Here is a 24,271-nt window from a genome sequence, read left to right on the forward strand (position 1 = left end):
AACGCCAACTGTGCAAAGCTGCCATCAAGGCAAAGGGTGGCTACTTTGAAGAATATAAAATATATTTTGATTTCTTTAACAACTTTATTTTTTTTGGTTACTACATGATTCCATGTGTTTAATATTTTTGATTTCTTTGCTATTATTCTACAATGTAGAAAATGGTATGAAAACAAAAAATGCTTGCGTTAGTGTGAGTAAGTGTCAAGTTTTGACTAGTACTGTATATGTGCCGCTAAATCTTGATCTAATCCTCGGCAACAGCAGCATATTTGCGTTTGAGGCAGACGCTCTCTTACACAGGAAGCTGACAATGATAAGCAACAAAGTCCTTCCATGTGACTCCTTTCTCCCTCCTATATTGTGACTGAGTAGCCCAGGATTAGGCTGTTCAGAAATGGCCCTTTGTTCTCTGAAGGAAAATGTTTAACTGCTGTGCTTACAAAACCATGGTGATGTAACGGTGGAACTGACACCTGCGGCCGTCTCCGGGGACATCTCAGTTTCCTAACGGACCTTAAGGAGTATTAAGACAGCCTGGCCTGGATAGACTAACTCACACAGCACAGGCAGACAGTAGTGCTTATTCCATCCTGTCTGGCCAGAGACCATGGGTTGGAGTGGGATGTGCTGCCTTTAGTTTCACTGCATTTCAGCCTTGGGGCTGGGCTAGTCCTGGCTGGGCTGGGCTAGTCCTGGCTGGGCTGGGCTAGTCCTGGCTGGGCTGGGCTAGTCCTGGCTGGGCTGGGCTAGTCCTGGCTGGGGCTAGTCCTGGCTGGGCTGGGCTAGTCCTGGCTGGGCTGGGCTAGTCCTGGCTGGGCTGGCTGTCCTGGCTGGGCTGGGCTAGTCCTGGCTGGGCTGGGCTAGTCCTGGCTGGGCTGGGCTAGTCCTGGCTGGGCTGGGCTAGTCCTGGCTGGGCTGGGCTAGTCCTGGCTGGGCTGGGCTAGTCATGGCTGGGCTGGGCTAGTCATGGCCGACAACAATGAGACAGCCTATATGGAGGAGGTCAGAGAACTGGCAGTGTGGTGCCAGGACAGCAACCTCTCCCTCAATGTGAGCAAGACAAAGGAGCTGATCGTGGACTACAGGAAAAGGTGGGCCGAACACACCCCCATTAACATCAACAGGGCTGTAATGGAGTGGGTCGAGAGTTTTAAGTTCCTTGGTGTCCACATCACCAACAAACTATCATGGTCCAAACACACCAAGACAGTGGTGAAGAGGGCACGACAAAACATTTTCCCCCTCAGGAGACTGAAAAGATTTGGCAATTGTCCCCAGATCCTCAAAGTTCTACAGCTGCACCATTGGGAGCATCCTCACCGGTTGCATCACCGCCTGGTATGGCAACTGCTCGGCATCTGACCGTAAGGCACTACAGAGGGTAGTGTGTACAACCCAGTACATCCCTGGGGCCAAGCTTCCTGTCATCCAGGACCTATATAATTGGCAATGTCAGCGGAAAGCCCATAAAATTCAGAGACTCCAGTCACCCAAGTCATACTGTTTTCTCTGCTACCACACGGTAAGTGATACCGGAGTGCCAAGTCTAGGACCAAAAGGCTCCTTTAACAGCTTCTATCCCCAAGCCATAAGAATGCTGAACAATTAATCAAATGACCGCTGAACTATTTACATTAAAACCCCCCCCTCCATTTGTTTTGTACACTGCTGCTACTCGCTGTTTATCTATGCATAGTCACTTCAGCCCTACCTACATGTACAAATTACCCCCTGTATATAGCCTCAATATTGTTATTTGATTGTTACTTTTTATTTTTTAGTTTATTTGGTCAATATTTTCTTAACTCTTCAACTGCACTGTTATGGCTTGTAAGCTATTTCATAGCTTGTAAGTAAGCATTTCACAGTCTACACTTGTTGTATTTGGCGCATGTGACAGTTTGATTTGATCTAGGATCAGTTTTGTCTTTTAGATTATAATGAATAAGATTTATAGGTACAGATCCTAGATTAGCACTTCTACTCTGAAATGCTTTGTGGTGCTACAGGAAAAGGAGCACCGAGCACATCCCCATTCTCATCGACGGGGCTGTAGTGGAGCAGGTTGAGAGCTTAAAATTCCTTGGTTTCCACATCAACAACAAACTAGAATGGTCCAAACACACCAAGACAGTTGATTCCCCCTCAGGAAACTAACTATAAAAAGATTTGGCATGGGGTCCTGAGATCCTCAAAAGGTTCTACAGCTGAAACATCGAGAGCATCCTGACCGGTTGCATCACTGCCTGGTACGGCAATTGCTCGGCCTCCGACTGCAAGGCACTTCAGAGGGTAGTGCGTACGGCCCAGTACATCACTGGGGCAAAGCTGCCTACAATCCAGGACATCTACACCAGGCGGTGTCAGAGGAATGCCCTGAAAATTGTCAGACCCCAGCCAGCCCAGTCATAGACTGTTGTCTCTACTACCACATGGCAAGCGGTACCAGAGTGCCAAGTCTAGGACAAAAAGGCTTCTCAACAGTTTTTACCCCCAAGCCATAAGACTCCTGAACAGGTAACCAAATGGTTACCCGGACTATTTGCATTGTGTGCCCCCCCTCAACCCCTCTCACGCTGCTGCTACCCTCTGTTTATCTTATATGCATAGTCACTTTAACCATACCCACATGTACATACTACCTCAATAAGCCTGACTAACCGGTGTCTGTATATAGTCTTGCTACTCTTATTTTCAAATGTCTTTTTACTGTTTTATTTCTTCTCTCACACACACACACTTTTTTTCCCTCCGCACTATTGGTTAGAGCCTGTAAGTAAGCATTTCACTGTAAGGTCTACTACACCTGTTGTATTTGCCGCACGTGACAAATCAACTTTGATTTGATAGGGCCCTCCTCCTCAACACTCCCATATGGGCTCTCTGGGGGGCATAAAATGCACTTTTTGCTCCTTCAGCCACTGGCAGGTGGATTTAATAATTTACTAGCTCCACAAAACAATGAGCATGCTTTGTAATGTTTCTTAAACATTGTGGTATATTTTATGACCTGAGTCTTTTAATCAAAGTATCACAGATGAGCCAAACATTTTCACCTGCCCCTTTAAGGGTGGGAGGTTACCACATAAACACGACTCATGTTTGTCCAGAAAATCACATTGTATGATTTTTAAGTCATTAATTTGCATTTTATTGCATGACATAGGCTTTTCTGATGAATCAAATACTTAACTTAATATTTGGTACAGATACCTTTTTGTTTCTAGCATGAGTGTAGATTGTTGACAAAAAAATGAATTGAATCCCACTTTGTAACATAATTAAATGTGGAAAAAGTCAAGGGGTGTGAGTACTTTCTGAGGGCACTGTAAAGGGGTGTGTCGTTTCCCAGTCCAGGGTAATGTGATATGACTGTCACTGTGAAGTAGCTCTCTGTAGCCCTGGAGGTCCATCCATTGGTAGTAAGCGCAATTCAGGGTGCATTGGCCAATTCGTTGGCAACTTCAGCTTTACCTTGCTTATATAGAGCAGGTACTGCCTGTTTGCTGAAATGGGCAAGAGGGTGAAGTTTGTAACGAGGTACATTACATTGTACAAGATGTTCCAAAAAGATCTAAAGATACTATAGATCACACCATTCACCACCTTAGCTACAAATTGTTCCACGCACCATGTTTAATCTCATTGCAAGGAGAGAGGTTACCCCACTGAGTCGGTCTAACTGAGATTGGGAGTGACTAATAGATATTCAGTTTGCATCTCTGGCTGTGTTTTAGAGGCAGTACAATTCTGATATTTTGCCAATAATTGGTTGACTGCAGTCAAAGACAGAGCATTCCCCTACTATTCTGAGATATCTCAGAACCCATACTCTGTGTCTCGACATCTCTCCCCCTCCCTACCTCCATGCCAACTGTGATCTGCTGCCGTGTCACAGCTGCATTGCCAAGGTAACAGCTATCTGACACCTCTGATTGGATTTCAGGGCCTTCTCCCTCATCGTGTATGCAGATGGTTATGACTCATGCTTGTGTTTTCATGGCAGCGGTGTCTAGCCGCTGGCTGTAGTGTAGCAGCAGAAAAACAAACCGGGCCCAGAGGGGCGAGAATTCTCACTGTTCCATCTGATTAAACCCGTTTATCCACCTCAACAAAGACTAGAACATTGCGCATTTAAATATGCTGATGGGGGAGACAACAAAAGAGATCTTAATAAAGAAAGAGCTCAAACACCTAAAAAGGTCTCTAGTGGATGGATGGGGAGTCAAAGTAACCTTCACGTTTTACAACACCAGGTCCTGACAGCACTGACAGCTGGAAATGCCCACTACAGAGAGACCATTGAACATTCCCCGTCATTGGGGGAATGCAGTTCATAAACTGCCCGGTGTGGACACTGAGAATTATACATTGAGAATGACCTAAAACAATTTCCTGTCAAAATCAGATGTATAAATTCTTAATTTTGCTAAATTTCTGTTGATTGTTTTCTCAAAATATGGTCATGTAATTTTTCATCCAAAATATTAAGTGATAGATGACGCCATTGACTACCCTATCTGCTAAATGAGTAAGGAGGAAGTCATGCGTTCATATTATGTAACAGTATCAGCTGATTTAAGGGCGAGGCCAGACTGGACCATTGATTTTTTTTTAATCAATATTTTTAATTTCCAATAGTTTGTCAATGGGAGTGGAATGTTGACGGTCATCAGGGATGACGTGACTATATCCATAAAATGTTCATCCATTTTCACAGACAAAAATGCTGCGTTCAAAACAACTGGCAACTCGGGGGGAGAACTAACTCCGACTGGGTCAATTCTTTTTGAACAGTCATCCTACTTTCCATGTCAGAAACGCAGACATCTTTCTAGACCTCAGACTTTCTGACCTGAAGATCACTGACGTCATGATTTGACCTAGTTTTTTTCCCTCCGAGTTACCAGTTGTCTTGAAGGCACCAAAAGTTCTGATGAGTTGAACTTTTGATGGGCTGATGGATACGTAACAATCCGTTTAGCCAATTTACCCACACATTCAAGCATTTAAAATGCCACACAGACCACGGACCAGAATGTATCCGTTGTGATTTTGTATCAATTCTCCACGGATCAGTCTGGCCAGGCCTTGCCCTTTAATTTGATTGGTCAAAATACCAATTATTGGCAAAAAATCTGAATTTTACTGTCTGTGTAAACACAGACATAGATGCAAAGACATATCTATTAGTAATTCCTATTCTCAGTTAGGTTACCCCAACGAGTCTCTCTCCTTGCAATGAGATTAAACATAGCTGTAAATTGTTCCGTGCCCTAAGGTGGTGAGTGGTGTGATCTATAGTATCTTTATGGAACATATTGTACAATGTAATGTACTGCCCATATTAGCAGCAGGCTCTACACTCACTGCATTGACTGCAGTGTCATTATCTAGGTACATTTCAAGGGATGTCAACCTCACCGAGTCAGTTAGGACCTATTTAAGGAACAGCCAAGCCTGGCTGAAAAATGTACAGCAGCAATCACTAAACAGCCAAGCCTGGCTGAAAATGTACAGCAGCAATCACTAAACAGCCAAGCCTGGCTGAAAATGTACAGCAGCAATCACTAAACAGCCAAGCCTGGCTGTAAATGTATAGCAGCAATCACTAAACAGCCAAGCCTGGCTGAAAATGTACAGCAGCAATCACTAAACAGCCAAGCCTGGCTGAAAATGTACAGCAGCAATCACTAAACAGCCAAGCCTGGCTGAAAATGTACAGCAGCAATCACTAAACAGCCAAGCCTGGCTGAAAATGTACAGCAGCAATCACTAAACAGCCAAGCCTGGCTGAAAATGTACAGCAGCAATCACTAATTGGTAACAGATGTTCGCTTTGTGTTTCTAGTCGTTCTATGTTGTGAACTGTACACAGAAAACATTGGAGCCCACATGACTGGTCCTGTATGGGAGATGCTTTGTTTGCAGCCTGTCTATATGTATGTTATTTGTTGATAGTGGTGCTAATTGCTTATTGATTCATTAGGTCAATAATGGGGTCGGTACCAGTATGGATTTTTACAATACAGTCTAACAATATTTTGATACCGCTAAATAAAAAGTAGATTTGTCTTGTTTTGGTTGAGTATAAAACATTCTGAATGGTGAAAGAAAATTCATGCTCTCTCCCGCCGTGTAGAAATTAGACTGCAACCACAGAGCACACACCCGAGGTACCGAGTGTCGGGACCGACAGCAGACTGTCAAACCAGCAGGGTTTCCCTGTCACTGCTCACTTTGTGTCCTATCAATAGATCACTAGAAGATGCATATCATTCATTCTACCTGGAGAGGGTTCGGCTGACTTTAGTTCATTTAAGTGGGGAAGTACTTGGCTGAACATTATGCTGTAGTCGGCTGTATAGCCAACAGCCAGCACTAGTGGAAAACACTGCCTTCAGAAATGAGAAAAATATTGTGAAATTATATTTTGGCCATATTTCCCAGCCCCATGTAACCTGCATAATGTCTGGCTGAAAATTTGTTGTGGTACAGCTCCGTCAGAGGTGTTATGTATGATGATACTTAAACCTTCTCGCCTACTTCAATAAGATGCCATCTGTTGGAGTGCCTCTGTCTAAAATGTCCCCCTACCCTTCTCTCTCCTGCAGATCACAGAACTCCTGGACGATGACAAATTAGAGGCGTTTGAGGAGCTGCCCCAAGATGGCGCCTCTGAATCCCCCCAACACAGTAACACCCAGGTCACCCCCTCTTCAAGGTAAGATCAGAAATAATGACTTGGTTTATGGCTTTGTGCATATATTACAAACATATCAAGCGTAGACAAAGGACATGGACAATTACAGACCATAAATACACTGAGAATAGAAAAGTGTCTCTAACTCTTATGATTCATCTGTACACTGTATAAACACACAGACCCCTCCGTGTACTCTTGTAGCCTCCCTGGTATACATGCACCCACCTCATGTTTCTCTCTCTGTGTGTGTGTGTGGACATGTTCAGGCTGAATATGAGCGTGGTGTCACGTTCCAGTCCAGCTGCCTGCTTCACCACAGCTATGTTCTTGAATCTGGTGGGGGAAGCCATAAAGAGCTCTTAAAGAATAATGTTATAGGGTCAGCTCAGCTCCCACATGATGCAGTCTTACATAATTGGAATCGTGATTCCAGTTTTCAATCATGTGACCCCACATAGGCTCCTGACCCCAAGCTTCAATACACTGAGAAAAGTAGTGACTTAGGTCATTATCACATTTTTCTCATTCAATGCATGGAGCATTATAGTGCTAGTCCAAACAACAGACTTTTCCCAGAACCGGGGTAGCAGCGTCTCTGCCAGGTCAAAGCTGCTGTGATCTCAAGTCTCCACTGTGCTAAATGGATGAGTGTGTCTCCTTTCAAAAGTCCTGATGTCTAGTTCTGAGAGAAATTCCTCTTCCCTGGAAGTATTTGTGCTGATCTCCTCTCTCGTTTAGTTCCAGTGCACCTGCACCCACTTTGATCTGAGCGAAGCGCCAACAGGGCTGTTGAGAGCTCCACCACAGGGCCACCATACAGCAGCTAAATGTCAGGCTGGTCTGGAATGACAGGCCGGTTTAATTTATATTAATCAAATTTTATTAGTCACATGGGCCAAATACAACAGGTTTAGACCCTACTGTGAAATGCTTACTTATGAGCCCCTAACCAACAATGCAGTTAAAAATATTTAAAAAACGAGATAAAAGCAACAAGTAATTGAAGAGCAGCAGTGAAATGACAATAGCGAGACTATATATAGGGGGGTACTGATAGTCAATGTGCAGGGGCACCGGTTATTTGAGGTAGTATGTACATGTAGGTAGTTATTAAAGTGACGACAGAGTCTGTGATTTCCTGTAGAGCCTGCCACATACGTCTCGTGTCTGAGCCGTTGAATTGCTACTCCACCTTGTCCCTGGACTGGCATTTCGCTTGTTTAATTGCCTTGCGGAGGGAATAACTACACTGTTTATATTTAGCCATATTTCCAGACCTCTTTCCATGGTTAAATGCGGTGGATCGTGCTTTCAGTTTTGCTCGAATTCCGCCATCCATCCGGTTTCTGGTTAGGGTAGGTTTTAATAGTCAGTGGGTACAACATCTCCAAATGGCGTGGCTTCCGATTGGTCAGATCAGCGTTGAATGGTTCTCGTCACTGGTACATCCATTTTGAGTTTCTGCCTATAAGACAGAATGAGCAAGAGTGGGGGAGGGCTTTGTATGCATTGCGGAAGTTAGAGTAGCAGTGGTCGAGAGTATTAACCCTACTTGTCGTGCAATCAATAAGCTGATAGAATTTTGGTAGCCTTGTTCTCAAATTTGCTTTGTTAAAATCCCCAGCTACAATAAATGCAGTCAGGAACTTTCACTGTCTTCTTGGTAAGCAACTCCAGTGTATATTTGGCCTTGTGTTTTAGGTAATTGTGCTGCTGAAAGATGAATTAATCTCCCAGTGTCTAGTGTAATCAATTTGAAGTTCAGGCTGTAATACAACAAAATGCAGGAAAAGTCATGGCGTGAATACCTTCTGAAGACGCTAGATGGAATGGTGGAGTTGGGGCAAGCACTGCAATTTTTTTACCTCGTTATTTAACTAAGCAAGTCCGTTAAGAACAAATTCTTATTTACAGTGACGGGCTACTTGTAAAGTCCCCCCGTCCAAACCCTCCCCTAACCCGCACGACGCTGGGCCAATTGTGCGCCACCCTATGAAACTCCCGATTACGGCTGGTTGTGATACAGCCCATCACGGCCGGTTGTGATACAGCCCGGGATCAAACCCGGGTCTGAAGTGACGCCTCTAACACTGCAATGCAGTGCCTTAGACCACTGTGCCACTCGGGAGGCCTTAATAGAGATGAAAAGGCAACCAACAGAACTAGTGGCTGACAGTATCCCTCACAACTATTGTCGTGATGCCTGGGGTTGTTCTGCAGTCACAGTTCTGCTTTTGAAGGAATGTCTGTGCGGTATTAAGTTGTCATGTCTTTTTTTAAATTAATGTCCAATTACATAGTCTTAACCCAATTTTTCATATTTTTAATTCAAGAGAATTGACCACCATCCTCAACAAGAAGAATGTTGTCTTAAATGTTTTGATAGGCAAGTTTTGCTTATGATGGTGGTCATGGATCAACAGTAAAACTTGACCGATCATGTCCGATGTCGTTCAGTCATGGAGGGAAAAACTGCAGGCTTTGCTGACTTGTTTGTGCCGAGCCCTGACAGACATTAAGCTTGTCCCCCATTGTGCCCTGACAACATCTCAGCGACAGCTCCCATCAAATCTAAATATAAGCCCATTGGACCGTCCACTATCCGTTCCCCGCTCCATTTTTTTTTTATGGGGCACAGAAATAAACTCTGAGGAACAGCGTTCTTGAGACATGCTGTTGGGTGAGGTGCGAGATAGGGGAATGTGGGAACAGCTGTTTGCACCATAGTGACTGTCTGCGTGAGGTGGTAGGGTCACAGACCTCCCTCTTCCCTCACCCTGTCCACCTCTCCAACTCAGTGCCTGCCTGCTTGCCTTCACGACAAAAACACCACTCGCTTGTAAAGCCAGTGGTTGCATCTGAAATGGCACCCTATTACCTACATTGTCCACCACTTTTGACCAGGGCCCATAATAGGGTGTGGACAGTGTCTAAGCCAGAGGATCAACAGCCCCTGGGCCAAACTCCTCCTCATGGTCTACTTTCTCCAGCCAGACCTGTCCTGAGGACCCTGTGGACATTATTTATGAGGGCTCCGAGGCCACTGCATGCCACAGAAACCTGCCGCTCTTATCTGTGTCAACAAAGCACTTGCTGTCTCTTTCATGAGGACGGATGAGTAACTCATCGTAGACTCATTTGAGAGGTGTTTACATGGTTAGCAGCACCCCAAAGGTGGACTCCTGCTCCACTTGTGGCCTGGGCCCATCAAAACAAGTTCCTCCTACTGAATGTATTCCATATACCCACTCCTGGTGTTGGTCTGCTCCTGGGTTTTTTTAAGTAGCTGATCATTTATGTCCACTGCTGTTCCTCTGCGGGCGTCATGTCCAGGTACATCCCACCCCCTTCACCTCTTAGTTACTTCCTACTACCGTCCTTTCCTAGCTTACCTTGTCTCACTACCTGATTATGTCAAGGCTATATGTTTAGAAATGAATGTTTAGAATATATGGCTCTGATATGCACTACCTGGCTTGGAATATAGTATCCACACGACCTACATAACAAATATAACATATGTTATCAGTTCTCGCCCACAGTAGCTGGACAGACTTATCTTCATTTCCTAGGGATTCGAACACACTTTCTACCCAGGAAAGATTACTTTTATAGCAACTAAACAACTGTAGCGATGATAAATGGGTCAACAAAACATTCAGTTAGATTAACAACAAACCTGACCCTTTTGCTTCAAGTGGAAAATGATGAAGCATTGTCAGAACACATTGAACTCTCTGAACTGATTCCATCATGGTTAGTTCAGGCGGGCCGGTGACCTGGCTCAGGATGTATGGAGAGTGTATCTCTGTGTGTTTGTTCCTTATCACTCCCGAGACAAACAGATGAGGTAATTGCTAAAGAGAGCCTGGGTGTGGCCATCCTGTCCCCCTAGCTGAGCTCCAGTCAGAAGCTATAAGTGGGCCAGCCCTGCCAGTGGGCCAGCCCTGCCAGTGGGATATGATTAAGTAGGATATGGGTGCCAAGCGGACATAGGGGTGATGTGCACGTAATATAAAAGCCAGGGTGATGGGTGTCCTTGTGTGTGTTTAGTGATTGGGGGGCTGCTGTGTTGTATTATGTGTTTACTGGGTGTCGGTTGGGGAAGCCCGCCCCCCTCAGGCCAGGTAATTGGCCAGCGTGTCAGGTTCCCTGGTTGTGTCAGGCAGCCCTGTATTTGAGCAGAGTTTTGGATTGTTTACTGCAGCTGAGCCCAACACTACGCAGCCAGCCAGCCAGCCAAGGACAGAGCTCCACAATATGTATCCAGATAGTCAGGGTTTGCTCTTTTCAGTTGCTCATACAGAATTTATCACCAATAAAGGCTTAGTCCAGATAACCCACAACAAAAACTACTCGACTAACCAAGCAGAACCAAGAACCAGTGAAAATGGCGTGTGAAATTCTGCTGCACAGGTAAAGTCCCGGTGGGAAGGATGAGAGGGAAGAGGATTGTGACAGCGTGTGTGTATTGTCACATACAGTTTTGAGATTTGTAGTGTATGATAGATTAATACAGCCCCATGATGTCAGAGGTCTTGCACAGGTAGTTAATGATGAACTTGTTAATCAGAGGACTAATTCTACACCTCCACTACCCTTCCCACAGCAAGGTTGCAGGTCTGATTGACAGACGTGTTTAGTTTTCATAAGGAAAAGAGGTGTTTACGAGCTGAAAGGTCAAGCCAGGGAGAGCGTGTGTTTTCTTGAAGTACCTGCTGCCATACATCACCGTTTTAGCATTTGGCTCCTGGAAGAGTTTAAGAGTCAAAGCCTAGGCTACCTGTATTTTGGAAGAAGATTGTTCTGACCTACCACTTGGAGCCCTTTTCCCTGTGATCAGGAGGTTAGCAATCTACTTTGTCAAAGAGCTATGTGGCAGATGATATGGCAGTCGTCCTCCTTACCCAAATCACTTTGTCAAAGCTGGCGCGCTTATTTCACCTCATTACGTTAGCCAAATGCATGAGGCGCTCCAGGCCTTTCTAAAGCTAGTAAAGCTTTTTGTCTTTGACTCCCAAAACCTTGGCCTGTGTTCCATCTAGTCACACATGCTGATTTCTCCACAGTCTGGGAAACAGGACTGATGAGAGGCAGTCTCATCTGATTCAGAGTGGGAGATTCACTAACAGATCTCTCAGTGCTGTGCGCTCTGGCCTGTGTCTGGCCCTGTCCAACAGCGCTCTCATTGCGGACTGCAAAATAAGGACTACCTTGGGATTCAGAGAGATGGAATGGTGCTGGTTATGTCATCTGAACTCAGTAGACCAATACTCAACTATACTCTTTCTCTCTTGAGCCATACTGGCTGCTTCGCTGGCCAAAGTCCAAACGAAGGCATCATTGTCTAGGTGTGCTGACATTTGTACGTAACGTGTTTAACTGTCAGAAGGGGAGGTGCAGTGGTGGGTGACTGAGTGTCTGGCCTGTTTAGTCTCTGACAGCTTGTGGCTTCAGTGTTTATGCCTCTTACTGCACAGTCAGTGTGGAATCAGTGTGGCTTTTTTCTCAGTAAACAAAAGGGGGGTGATGGGTGACTCTGTGTTAATAATTAAGGTGTTATTGAATATATTTGAGCAGCTGGGCAGAGACTGAAGTGAGAGCCAAGGGGTTATATTTTCAACACTAGAGAAAGAGCACAGAATCCTATTGACATATGGAGGTCCTGTTGGCTGTGAAAAGTGATACTGGAGATGGTGAACCCCTTTTAATATTCTGTGGTGGGTCAGAGTTTCCACTGTCAGTGGTTTCACAGATCTAGCCTAAGGATAGGCTAGGATAGGTCAGGACAGGATGGGGCAGTAACACCATTCTACTGTTAACCTTTGTGCCTGTTTGTCTGCATGGCATGCTTGAGGAGGTGACCCACCCTGTCAATATCAAACTTTAGAGTCTTTTCCCCTGGGGTGCCCCTTTCGTTGCCCCCCCAAAAGGGAAACTCCGGCTCAACCCGACACTGGCGCTAACAGTAGCGGATGTTATGCAAGCACAGATTCCTGGCATGCAACACTTTGTTTATGAGCCGGAGGGCGCATACTGCTGAATCAACCCGGCCCCTTCTTCCTGTCAGCTGCCCCAACACTGCCTGATGAGCAGAGAGGCAGGCGGTGTACTGTTTGACATTTACCCACCATTGGAATGGACCCCGTATTTGTGTGGCATCAGGAAGGGGTTGCTATGTACAGTAAAAAGGCCTCTGACCACCCGCCCGCACGTCCTGTCCGCACGTCCTTTCTGCCCATCCTTGGTGCTTCTGGGAGTGGCGATTGAGACTGAAATTAATGACATAAGGAAAGGTCATGTAGCGCTCTCATGTAGCGCTCTCATGTACCGCTCTCATGCAGCGCTCCACAGAGGTGTGATAACTGCCTTGATACCTGTTCCTCTGGATGTACTTCCCTCCCTCGGTGGAGTTGGACCCAGGTGAAATAAACACTCACACGCACGCGCACTCATATGCTCACAACCACACGCACACGCTCACAACCACACGCTCACAACCACGCGCTCACAACCACACGCGTCACAGACACCCGTGTCACGTCACACGCACACCACACGCAAACTCGCGACACGCACATCACACGCACACCCACGCGCACACCTGCTCACACGCTCACAACTACACACTCGCTTCACGCACACTAGCGTCACGCATACCCACACACACAATCGCGTCACGCATACCCACACCTACACTCACGTCACGCACAGCTAAACGTACAGCTACACACACACACACTCACGTCATGCACAGCTACACTCACGTCACGCACACGCAGGTGGCTCAGCCAGAGCCCGGACTTGAACGTGATCGAACATCTCTGAAGAGACCTGAAAATAGCTGTGCAGCAACGCTCCCCATCCAACCTGACAGAGCTTGAGAGGATCTGTAGAGAAGAATGGAAGAAACGCCCCCAAATACAGGTGTGCCAAGCTTGTAGCTTCACACCCAAGAAGACTCGAGGCTGTAATCACTGCCAAAGGGGCTTCAACAGAGTACTCTGTACTCTGTAAATGTATTCTGTAAATGGGTTATGTCTTATTTAATGGGTTATGTCTTTTTATTTTACTTTTGCAAACATTTCTAAAGAACTGCTTTTTTTTCTTTGTCATTATGGGGTATTGTGTGTAGATTGAGGGGGAAAAACTCATATTTTTGAATTAGGCTGTAAGGTAACAAAATGTGGAACAAGTCAAAGGGTTTGAATACTTTCCAAGTGCACTGTATGTAAACAAAATGTCCTCTCTGAAAACATAAGGGTTTGTTGTAGAGCTGGGCACAGCCAATGATGTCTATACATATCTATTGGGCTCAACACAAAATGGTGACCAGGACTCTATGCAGTCTTGGATTGGGTTCTTGCCAGGGGGTGCTTGGGCTTGACCAACCACTGGCCCCTTCGTAGATGGCTATGCTAAAGCTAACCCTTTATCCATCTATGCACACTTCTGAAGCCAGGAATACAGCAGAGTTCAGTACAGCTTAATGAGCAGGGAGTTTGGTACTTAGTTCATGTAGTGCTGTATTATATATCACAGGACTTGTCCCTGGTTGACTTTATTATACCTGCCAGAGATCCGGAAATGGGTCGTGGAGTGGTTCAACTCAGCTTCTCATGCTCCTAATTAGATGGATTCAAATCTAAATCAAATCAAATCAAATTTTATTTGTCACATACACATGGTTAGCATATGTTAATGCGAGTGTAGCGAAATGCTTGTGCTTCTAGTTCCGACAATGCAGTAATAACGAACAAGTAATCTAACAATTCCAAAAAACTACTGTCTTATACACAGTGTAAGGGGATAAAGAATATGTACATAAGGATATATGAATGAGTGATGGTACAGAGCAGCATAGGCAAGATGCAGTAGATGATATCAAGTACAGTATATACATATGAGATGAGTATGTAAACCAAGTGGCATAGTTAAAGTGGCTAGTGATACATGTATTACATAAGGATGCAGTCGATGATATAGAGTACAGTATCTACGTATGCATATGAGATGAATAATGTAGGGTAAGTAACATTATATAAGGTAGCATTGTTTAAAGTGGCTAGTGATATATTTACATCATTTCCCATCAATTCCCATGATTAAAGTGGCTGGAGTAGAGTCAGTGTCATTGACAGTGTGTTGGCAGTAGCCACTCAATGTTAGTGGTGGCTGTTTAACAGTCTGATGGCATTGAGATAGAAGCTGTTTTTCAGTCTCTCGGTCCCAGCTTTGATGCACCTGTACTGACCTCGCCTTCTGGATGACAGCGGGGTGAACAGGCAGTGGCTCGGGTGGTTGATGTCCTTGATGATCTTTATGGCCTTCCTGTAGCATCGGGTGGTGTAGGTGTCCTCGAGGGCAGGTAGTTTGCCCCCGGTGATGCGTTGTGCAGACCTCACTACCCTCTGGAGAGCCTTACGGTTGAGGGCGGTGCAGTTGCCATACCAGGCGGTGATACAGCCCGCCAGGATGCTCTCGATTGTGCATCTGTAGAAGTTTGTGAGTGCTTTTGGTGACAAGCTGAATTTCTTCAGCCTCCTGAGGTTGAAGAGGCGCTGCTGCGGCTTCCTCACGATGCTGTCTGTGTGAGTGGACCAATTCAGTTTGTCTGTGATGTGTATGCCGAGGAACTTAAAACTTGCTACCCTCTCCACTACTGTTCCATCGATGTGGATGGGGGGGTGTTCCCTCTGCTGTTTCCTGAAGTCCACAATCATCTCCTTAGTTTTGTTGACGTTGAGTGTGAGGTTATTTTCCTGACACCACACTCCGAGGGCCCTCACCTCCTCCCTGTAGGCCGTCTCGTCGTTGTTGGTAATCAAGCCTACCACTGTTGTGTCGTCCGCAAACTTGATGATTGAGTTGGAGGCGTGCATGGCCACGCAGTCGTGGGTGAACAGGGAGTACAGGAGAGGGCTCAGAACGCACCCTTGTGGGGCCCCAGTGTCGAGGATCAGCGGGGAGGAGATGTTGTTGCCTACCCTCACCACCTGGGGGCGGCCCGTCAGGAAGTCCAGTACCCAGTTGCACAGGGCGGGGTCGAGACCCAGGGTCTCGAGCTTGATGATGAGCTTGGAGGGTACTATGGTGTTGAATGCCGAGCTGATTCAGAGGGTTAGTACTGTGGCAACAGAAGTGAATACTTTGGGCTTGTGTTGTTTCTGCAGCATTATAAAGAGGACCATCCATGCTGCAGTGGGACAGCACTTCTTTTACCTCAAGAGCTCTATCGACAATGAGATCTATGAGAGCCAAATGTGAGCAGTGAACACACACACACTTACATGTACTCACAATATATTGCACTTCACACACATACAAATGCACATTGGGCTCCCGAGTGGGTCAGCGGTTTAAGGCACTGCATCTCAGTGCATGAGACGTCACAAAGGTCCCTGGTACGAATCCAGGCTGTATCACATCCGGCCATGATTGGGAGTCCCATAGGGGCGGTGCACAATTGGCTCATCCGGGTTTGGCCAGGGTAGGCAGTTATTGTAAATAAGAATTTGTTCTTAACTGACTTGCCTAGTTAAATAAATACAATTTCAACATACATGATGCAATTTCGACACGTACAGAATGACGTATCAAAGCATGCACACTTAGCCATTCACTCTAACATGCATTCCTCTGTCACCCTGTTCACGCATACTGTACATTCTGGACAGAACTGGGTGGTAGGCACCTCCAGAAAGGTTGTGTTACCACAGCTGACAGCCAGCAATGCTGATTGTTGCTCCATGGGGCTTATTATGGCTAATGACTTTGGTTCCCACAGGGCGGGCCCCAGTGAGAGGCCGGGGCCATGCGAGGGCCATGGTGAAGAGGGCCTGTGTGAGAGTGAGGAGGGCCCCACAAGCAGTCCCCTGTCAGCCCCAGAGACCGAGCGCAGCCCTGAGGCCCAACAGGTCAGTCATACTGTGGAGTCAGTCACTCAAACACACACACCGCAGACAAACAACTCCACATGCTCTGGCAGTCAGCAGAATATTGAATGTTTACCATACTGAGCCCTGTCGCTATCAATTCATTACAAGGTTGATGCTTGTTGCTATCAGCATGGCCTTTTGTGTAGCCCATAACAAATATGTAATTCTCCAGGGAGGGCTGGGGTGCTGGGAGATGAGGTTTGTCAGATACATATACTGTTCTGTTCTCGCCAAGCACAGCCAGTCCTGCCTGACAATCACCATCACACACACTATATAACTGCCAATTCGATGCACTTTAGATATCCTACACAGAATCAGATTTCGCCTGTATAGCATAAGATGATGTCCTGGATTTGGGAGGAGACATCTGAAGAAATCTTTGTAGATGACTCGTCGTCTTCTGAAATGGCAGTCATTGGTCCATCAGTGTTCCTGGGCACCATTTTAGCTCTCCTGGCTACTGGCCTTGGATAGAGGCTGGATAGAGGCCTTGGATAGAGGCCTAGATAAAATGGCAGCTCGTTTACGCTGATGTCTACCCAACTTCTCCCTCTCTCCTCCACCACCACAGAGATGGCTGCTGGCTGGGCTCCACAGCCCCTGAGCCCAGAGGTGGGACTCTCTCCATGAATTGGGTCACCTTCTTTAAATAGTCTGCCTGCCCCCCAAAGAATAACCACAACACCTGTTCAGACCACACACTCCTCCCCTCTCTATACATGTATACATACAGGGCCATCTTCACCCACTTAATAGAAAGGAAAGGAGGCCATATTCCAGGAATTCAAGCTATAGCATCTCATCAATATAACCTCAGTTTGCTGTTAATGGTGCCTCTGTTTGACAGAGAGCCTACATGTTGGGCTGTCTGTGTGTGTGTGAGAAATGAAGTCTAATCCTCGAGACATTGTTTTTGTTTTCTCCCAGGATTGTGACTCCCATAACGGTGCCCTGGAGGAGAGTTCTGGAATAAACCAGGACCACGCCGAGGCTCTCGTAGACACAGAGAACAATATCAACACGGCCAGGTTGGCTTTGAAGCATTTAATTGTATTGCTAAAATCCACAATTACCTCAACGGCTTAAAACACCAACGCTTTGCTGTCTACTTTACTTCCTGCCTTCCCAGAGAAGGCTGATGGCTGGCATTCAATCAAACAAGTTGTATGCTAATCTGGATTTTGGGGCTTTGTATGAGTGTTTTGTTTAGTTATTACGTAGAACACAAACAGCCCTAAGATGGTTTTGAAAAGACTGATGTGATGTGAGCCATCCGCTGTGAATAGACTGGAGGGAGACGTTCTACTGTAAATAGACCCAGACATGAGACTGTCATGTTGTCTGTCTTGTGCTGCGGAGTGGAGGACACTTGACTCGTCACAATGTCTATTCTAAGCAGTTGGATACAGCGTGATCCTACCTCCGCTCAACATAAAGCAAGCATACAGACACACACATGCCTGTCCATGACGGTAGTCCTCGGTTATTGTCAGCTGATCAACGGTCACTCTAATACATTGTGCATAAGGCATTGAGTTCAATAGTCAATGGCAAAAATAGCCACAGTAACAAATTAAAACATTTGCATCACCAATGAGGTCAACCATCATACGTGCCTTTCTGTAGTTCAAATGGACCATTATTCATGTGTCGCTCTCTCTTGTTGTAGGCAAGAAAACCAAGCCTGTGAGAAGATGGACCAGGCTGATCTCATCGCCTGTGTAAGTGTCTATGTCAATGCCTTCTTCACGACTTGGGTCTACTGTACTCTGTTTAACACTGTCTCTCCATCCAGGTCTCTGTGTGTGAGTGTGACCAGAATGCCAACACAGATGCCAGCTGCCCCAGCTCCCACCACCTCCACCGCATCTTCCCCCACAGCCAGTGGGAAGGTAACTTTCTCACCATGGTTGTTGTGTGTTTCATACACAATGTCCCCTAAGGGACAGTTAGGATAGTGATGGAGTGAAGTGGGGGAGGCAGGTAGCCTAGTGGTTAGAGCATTGGGCCAGTAACCGAAAGGTTGCTAGATCGAATCCCAGAGCTGACATGGTAAAAATCTGTTGTTCTGCCCCTAAACAAGGCAGTTAACCCACTGTTCCTAGGCCGTCATTGAAAATAGGAATTTGTTCTTAACTGACTTGCCTAGTTAAATAAAAATGAAAAATAAAAAGTCAGTGGAGACCAACCAAAATGCATATCCAAGTAAACATGGATGCAAATGATGAATTATGTATTGTGCTAGCTAGGTATGAAAGCACCATAGAATGCTTGCTCAAGCTGGTTGCCTAAAACGTCAGCTCACACAGTGTTCTCTGCCATCTCTCTCTCCCTCCTCCCTTAGCACCATCCCCAAACCATCTCCCCCTCATAGACTTCACATGTATGCACCTGCAGGGGAGAGGTCATGGTAAGTAGGAGCTCTCCATCCATACTTCCTCCCTCATCATCCTTCCCTTTACTAATCCAGACCTTGTTGGACTGGGTCCCTGTCAGTGAGCCTAATCCAGAGTTCTTTGTCCTTCACCTCTCTTGTCTCTTCTGGGCGACCAGCTTAGGGCTCACTCAGCAAGTTCATTCTCACACCTCTCCTAATGGTTACTCCTCAGTATCTAAGAGTCATAGAGAAGAGTCAACGGCAGACCCCTTTACTTTTTCCACATTTTGTTACGACTCTAAAATGTATTAGTTTTTTTTACCACAATCTACACACAATACCCCATAATGACACAGCAAAAACAGGTTGGGTTTTTTTGTTGCTAAAAACTGAAACACCACAAGTATTCAGACCCTTCACTCAGTACTTTGTTGACGCACCTTTGGCAGTGATTACAGCCTCGAGTCTTGGGTATGAAGCTACAAGCTTGGCACGCCTGTATTTGGGGAGTTTCTCCCATTATTCTCTGCAGATCCTCTCAAGCTTGATCAGGTTGGATGAGGAGCGTTGCTGCACAGCTATTTTCAGGTCTCCAGAGATGTTCGAACGGGTTCAAGTCCGGGCTCTGGCTGGGCCACTCAAGGACATGCATAGACTTGTCCCAAAGCCACTCCTGCGTTGTCTTTGCTGTGTGCTTAGTGTTGTTGTCCTCTTGGAAGGTGAACCTTTGCCCCAGTCTGAGGTCCTGAGTGCTCGGGAGCATGTTTTCATCAAGGATCTCTCTCTGTACTAGTCTCCCAGTCTCTGCCTCTGAAAATCATCCCCACAGCATGATGCTGCCACCACCATGCTTTTACCATAGGGATGGTGCCAGGTTTCCTCCAGATGTGACACTTGGCATTTAGGCCAAAGAGTTCAATCTTGGTTTCATCAGACCCGAGAATCTTGTTTTTCATGGTCAGTCCTTTAGGTGCCTTTTGGCAAACTCAAAGTGGGCTGTCATGTGGCTTTTACTCAGGAGTGGCTTCCATCAGGAGTGGCTTCCATCAGGAGTGGCTTCCATCAGGAGTGGCTGATTTTGGTGGAGTGCTGCAGAGTTGGTTGTCCTTCTGGAAGGTTCTCCCATCTCCACAGAGGAACTCTGGAGCTCTGTCGGGTTCTTGGTCACCTCCCTACCCCGATTGCTCAGTTTGGCCAGGTGGCCAGCTCTAGGAAGAATCTTGGTGATTCCAAGCTTCTTCCATTTAAGAATGATGGAGGCCACAGCATGATTGTTACACAGGTGCACTTTGTGCTGGGAACCATACAAGGCCACTCTAAAATATGCAATTTTGTCACACAACACAATGCCACAGATATTAAAATTTGAGGGAGCGTGCGATTGGCATGCTGATTGCAGGAATGTCCACCAGAGCTGTTTACAGAGAATGGAATTTTAATTTCTCTACCGTAAACTGCATCCAACCTTGTTTTCGAGAATTTGGCAGGACGTCCAACCAGCCTCACGACTACAGACAACGTGTATGGCGTGGTGTGGTTGAGCGGTTTGCTGTTGTGAACAGAGTGCCACATGGTGGCGGTAGGGTTATGGTATGGGCAGGCATAAGATACGGACAATGGACACAATTGCATTTTATAAATGGCAACTTGAATGCACAAAGATACCATCACGTGAACCTGAGGCCCATTGTCGTGCATTTAATTCGCTGCCATCACCTTATGTTTTAGCATGATAATGCACAGCCCCATATCGCAAGGATCTGTGCACAATTCCTGGAAGCTGAATATTTCCCAGTTTTCCATGGCCTACATACTCAACAAACATGTCACCCATTGAGCAAGTTTGGGATGCTCCGGATCGCTGTGTACAACCGCTTGTTCCAGTTCCTGCCAAGATCCAGCAACTTCGCACAGCCATCGAAGAGAAGTGGGACAACATTTCACAGGCTACAATCAACAGCCTGATCAACTTTATGCGAAGGAGATGTGTCGCGCTGCATGAGGCAAATGGTGGTCACACCAGATACTGACTGGTTTTCTGATCCACGCCCCTTCCTTTTTTTAAGGTATCTGTGACCAACAGATATCATATCTGTATTCTCATGTGAAATCCATTGATTAGGGCCGAATTAATTTATTTCAGTTGACTGATTTTCTTATGAACTGTAACTCAGTAAAAGCTTAGAAATTGTTGCATGATGCGTTGATATCTTTGTACAGTATTTATTTCAGGCCACAAAGTGTGAAATTGAGCAAACAATACCACGATGGAAAAATCTAATGAGAGGTCTAAAGAAAGCTGAGGAAAGAACCATGTGTAGTGTAGTTGGCCTAGGCCTATTTTCATATTATTCTAGCGTTGTGCAACCTAGATTCAACACATAGTAGCCTCGGCTAATCATTTATAATGATCCAGTTCTGAGGACAGCAGAGTTACTCTGCAGCCCATGATGATTCTCGTTGACTGTCACTCGATTCATCTGAACGCTTCGGCACAGACATGCCCACACATCCTAGACAACTACACATGTCTTTAGTGCCACAGCTCCACCAGAGAGGAATAGGCTCCAAAATATACTTTGTCAATAGTTCAGGTGACTCTTAGCCCTTCAGCAACCAAAGGAAAGGAGGGGTGCTAAAAAACAAAGGACATATTAGAGGCAGAAAGGAGTTTGAGCACTCAACAAAAATGGCAGTGATTGATTTTAGTTCACTTTACAGGAGGAGACATTGGTGTCCTGTCTCAGTAGGTCCTTGAACTGCAGTGCTGTAGATGACCCTTGGTACACACTGAGACTCATCTGTGCATTTCTTTTTGTCCCACCCAGACCCCGTGCCAGCCTTCAAGTCATGGCAGGATGAGAGTGACTCTGGTGAGGCCCAGCTGTCCCCCCTGGCCGGGCGCATGGTGCCCCTGCCCCACGAGGAGGACTCCCATCCCCTCATGGCCCGTCGCTTCCTGGACTTTGGCCACAGCCAACGCTTCCTGCAGCACCCCGACACAACCTCGCCCACTAAAGCCCACCAGGCCCTGGGGAGGTGAGAACACACTGGCTCACTCATCAGGAATGGTTATTTCTATAGACATGATGGGCGACTTTGATGTTTTCCTGTTTAGTTATTCGATCTTATAAACCGTGTTTGTAAGCCAGGATTTTGCATTGAGGCTTCAGGTGCATGGTCACCGCCTCTCACACTCTCACTCACTTGTCTCATCTAGGCCTCACCGTGCCTCCTTCACGTCCAAAGAGAGTGCTGTGAGGAACGACTCGGCCCCCCACCAGCTCACCAAAAAGCTGCAGAACCTCAAGAAGAAGATCAAACAATTTGAGGAACAGTTTGAGAAAGAGAGGAACTACAAGGTTAGATACAGTGCATTCGGAAAGTATTCAAACCCCTTGACTTTTTCCACATTTTGTTACAGCCTTATTATAAAATTGATTAAGTTGTTTTTATCCCTCGTCAATTTACACACACTACTCCATAATGACAAAGAAAAAAACATGTTTTTAGAAATTTTTGCAAATGTATTAAAAATGGAAATATCACAGTTACATAAGTATTCAGACCCTTTAGTCAGTACTTTGTTGAAGCACCTTTAGCAGCGATTACAGCCTCAAGTTTTCTTGGGTATGACGCTACAAGCTTGGCACACTATAATTTGGGGAGTTTCTCCCATTCTCTTCTGCAAATCCTCTCAAGCTCTGTCAGGTTGGATGGGGAGTGTCACTGCACAGCTATTTTCAGGTCTCTCCAGAGATGTTCGATTGGATTCAAGTCCGGACTCTGGCTGGGCCACTCAAGGACATGCGTAAACTTGTCACGAAGCCACTCCTGCATTGTCTTGGCTGTGTGCTTACAGTAATTGTCCTTGTGGAAGGTGAACCTTCACCCCAGCCTGAGGTCCTGAGCACACTGAAGCAGGTTTTCATCAAGGATCTTTCTGTACTTCGCTCTGTTCATCTTTCCCTCGATCCTGACTAGTCGCCCAGTACCTGCTGCTGAAAAGCATCCCCACAGCATGACGTTGCCAAAACCATGCTTTACCGTAAAGAGGGTGCCAGGTTTAAGTGCCTTTTGGCAAACTCCAAGCGGGCTGTCATGTGCCTTTTCCATCTGGCCACTCTACCATAAAGGCCTGCTTGGTGGAGTGCTGCAAAGATGGTTGTCCTTCTGGAAGGTTCTTCCACTCCAGAGATGAACTCTGGTGCTCTTTCAGAGTGACCATCAGGTTCTTGGTCATCTCCCTGACCAAGGCCCTTCTCCCCAATTGCTCAGTTTGACAGTTTAAACTGCTTAAATTTAAGAATAATAGAGGCAACTGTGTTCTTGGGGACCTTCAATGCTGCAGAAATGTTTTGGTACCCTTCCGCAGATCTGAGTCTTGACACAATCCTGTCTCTGAGCTCTACGGACAGTTCCTTCGACCTCATGTCTTGGTTTTTGCTCTGACATGCATTGTCAACTGTGGGACCTTAAATAGACAGGTGTGCCTTTTCCTCAGAATAATAGTGAAGACATCAAAACTATGAAATAACACCTATGGAATCATGTAGTAACCAAAAAAGTGTTAAACAAATCCAAATATTTTCTATATTTGATTCCTTAAAGTAGCCACCATTTTGCCTTGACAACTTTTCACACTCTTGGCATTCTCTCAACCAGCTTCATGAGGTAGTCACTTGGAATGCATTTCAATTAACAGGTGTGCCTTGTTAAAAGTTCATTTGTTTAATTTCTTTCCTTAATGCGTTTGAGCCAATCAGTTGTGTTGTGACATGGTAGGGGTGGTATACAGAAGATAGCCCTATTTGGTGAAACAACAGTCCATTATTACTTTAAGACATGGGTCAGTCAATCTGGAAAATTTCAAGAACTTTGAAAGTTTCTTCAAGTGCAGTTGCAAAAACCATCAAGCGCTATGATGAAATTGTCTCTCATGAAGACCGGAGTTACCTCTGCTGCAGAGGATAAATTCATTAGCGTTAACTGCACCTCAGATTGCAGCCCAAATAAATGCTAACTACTACAGAACACCAATAAGAAGAGACTTGTTTGGGCTAAGAAACATGAGCAATAGACATTAGACCGGTGGAAATTTTGGTTCCAACTGCCGTGTCTTTGAGACACAGAGTAAATGAACGGATGATCTCTGCATGTGTGATCCCACCATGAAGAATGGAGGAGGTGGTGTGATGGTGCTTTGCTGGGGAGACTGATTTATTTAGAATTCAAGGCACACTT

General features: G+C 45.8%; 1 protein-coding gene across 5 annotated transcripts in view; it reads left to right on the plus strand.

The window, feature by feature from the left end:
• LOC112256053 (protein FAM13B) overlaps nucleotides 1–24,271 on the plus strand; it is a 63,150-nt gene that overhangs the window by 27,013 nt on the left and 11,866 nt on the right. For 3 of the 5 annotated variants that reach the window (XM_024429001.2, XM_024429002.2, XM_024429005.2), the window contains 9 exons: nucleotides 6,618–6,727; nucleotides 15,883–15,972; nucleotides 16,497–16,626; nucleotides 17,578–17,678; nucleotides 18,320–18,371; nucleotides 18,446–18,542; nucleotides 18,995–19,060; nucleotides 21,856–22,066; nucleotides 22,248–22,389. In XM_024429001.2, the coding sequence (XP_024284769.1) occupies nucleotides 6,618–6,727; nucleotides 15,883–15,972; nucleotides 16,497–16,626; nucleotides 17,578–17,678; nucleotides 18,320–18,371; nucleotides 18,446–18,542; nucleotides 18,995–19,060; nucleotides 21,856–22,066; nucleotides 22,248–22,389 (999 nt within the window). The remainder of the gene's footprint in view (nucleotides 1–6,617; nucleotides 6,728–15,882; nucleotides 15,973–16,496; nucleotides 16,627–17,577; nucleotides 17,679–18,319; nucleotides 18,372–18,445; nucleotides 18,543–18,994; nucleotides 19,061–21,855; nucleotides 22,067–22,247; nucleotides 22,390–24,271) is intronic. The other 2 variants (XM_024429003.2, XM_024429004.2) reach the window with 2 other exon arrangements.

Source organism: Oncorhynchus tshawytscha, linkage group LG08 (assembly GCF_018296145.1).
Source record: "Oncorhynchus tshawytscha isolate Ot180627B linkage group LG08, Otsh_v2.0, whole genome shotgun sequence".
NCBI classification, from domain to species: Eukaryota; Metazoa; Chordata; class Actinopteri; order Salmoniformes; family Salmonidae; genus Oncorhynchus; species Oncorhynchus tshawytscha.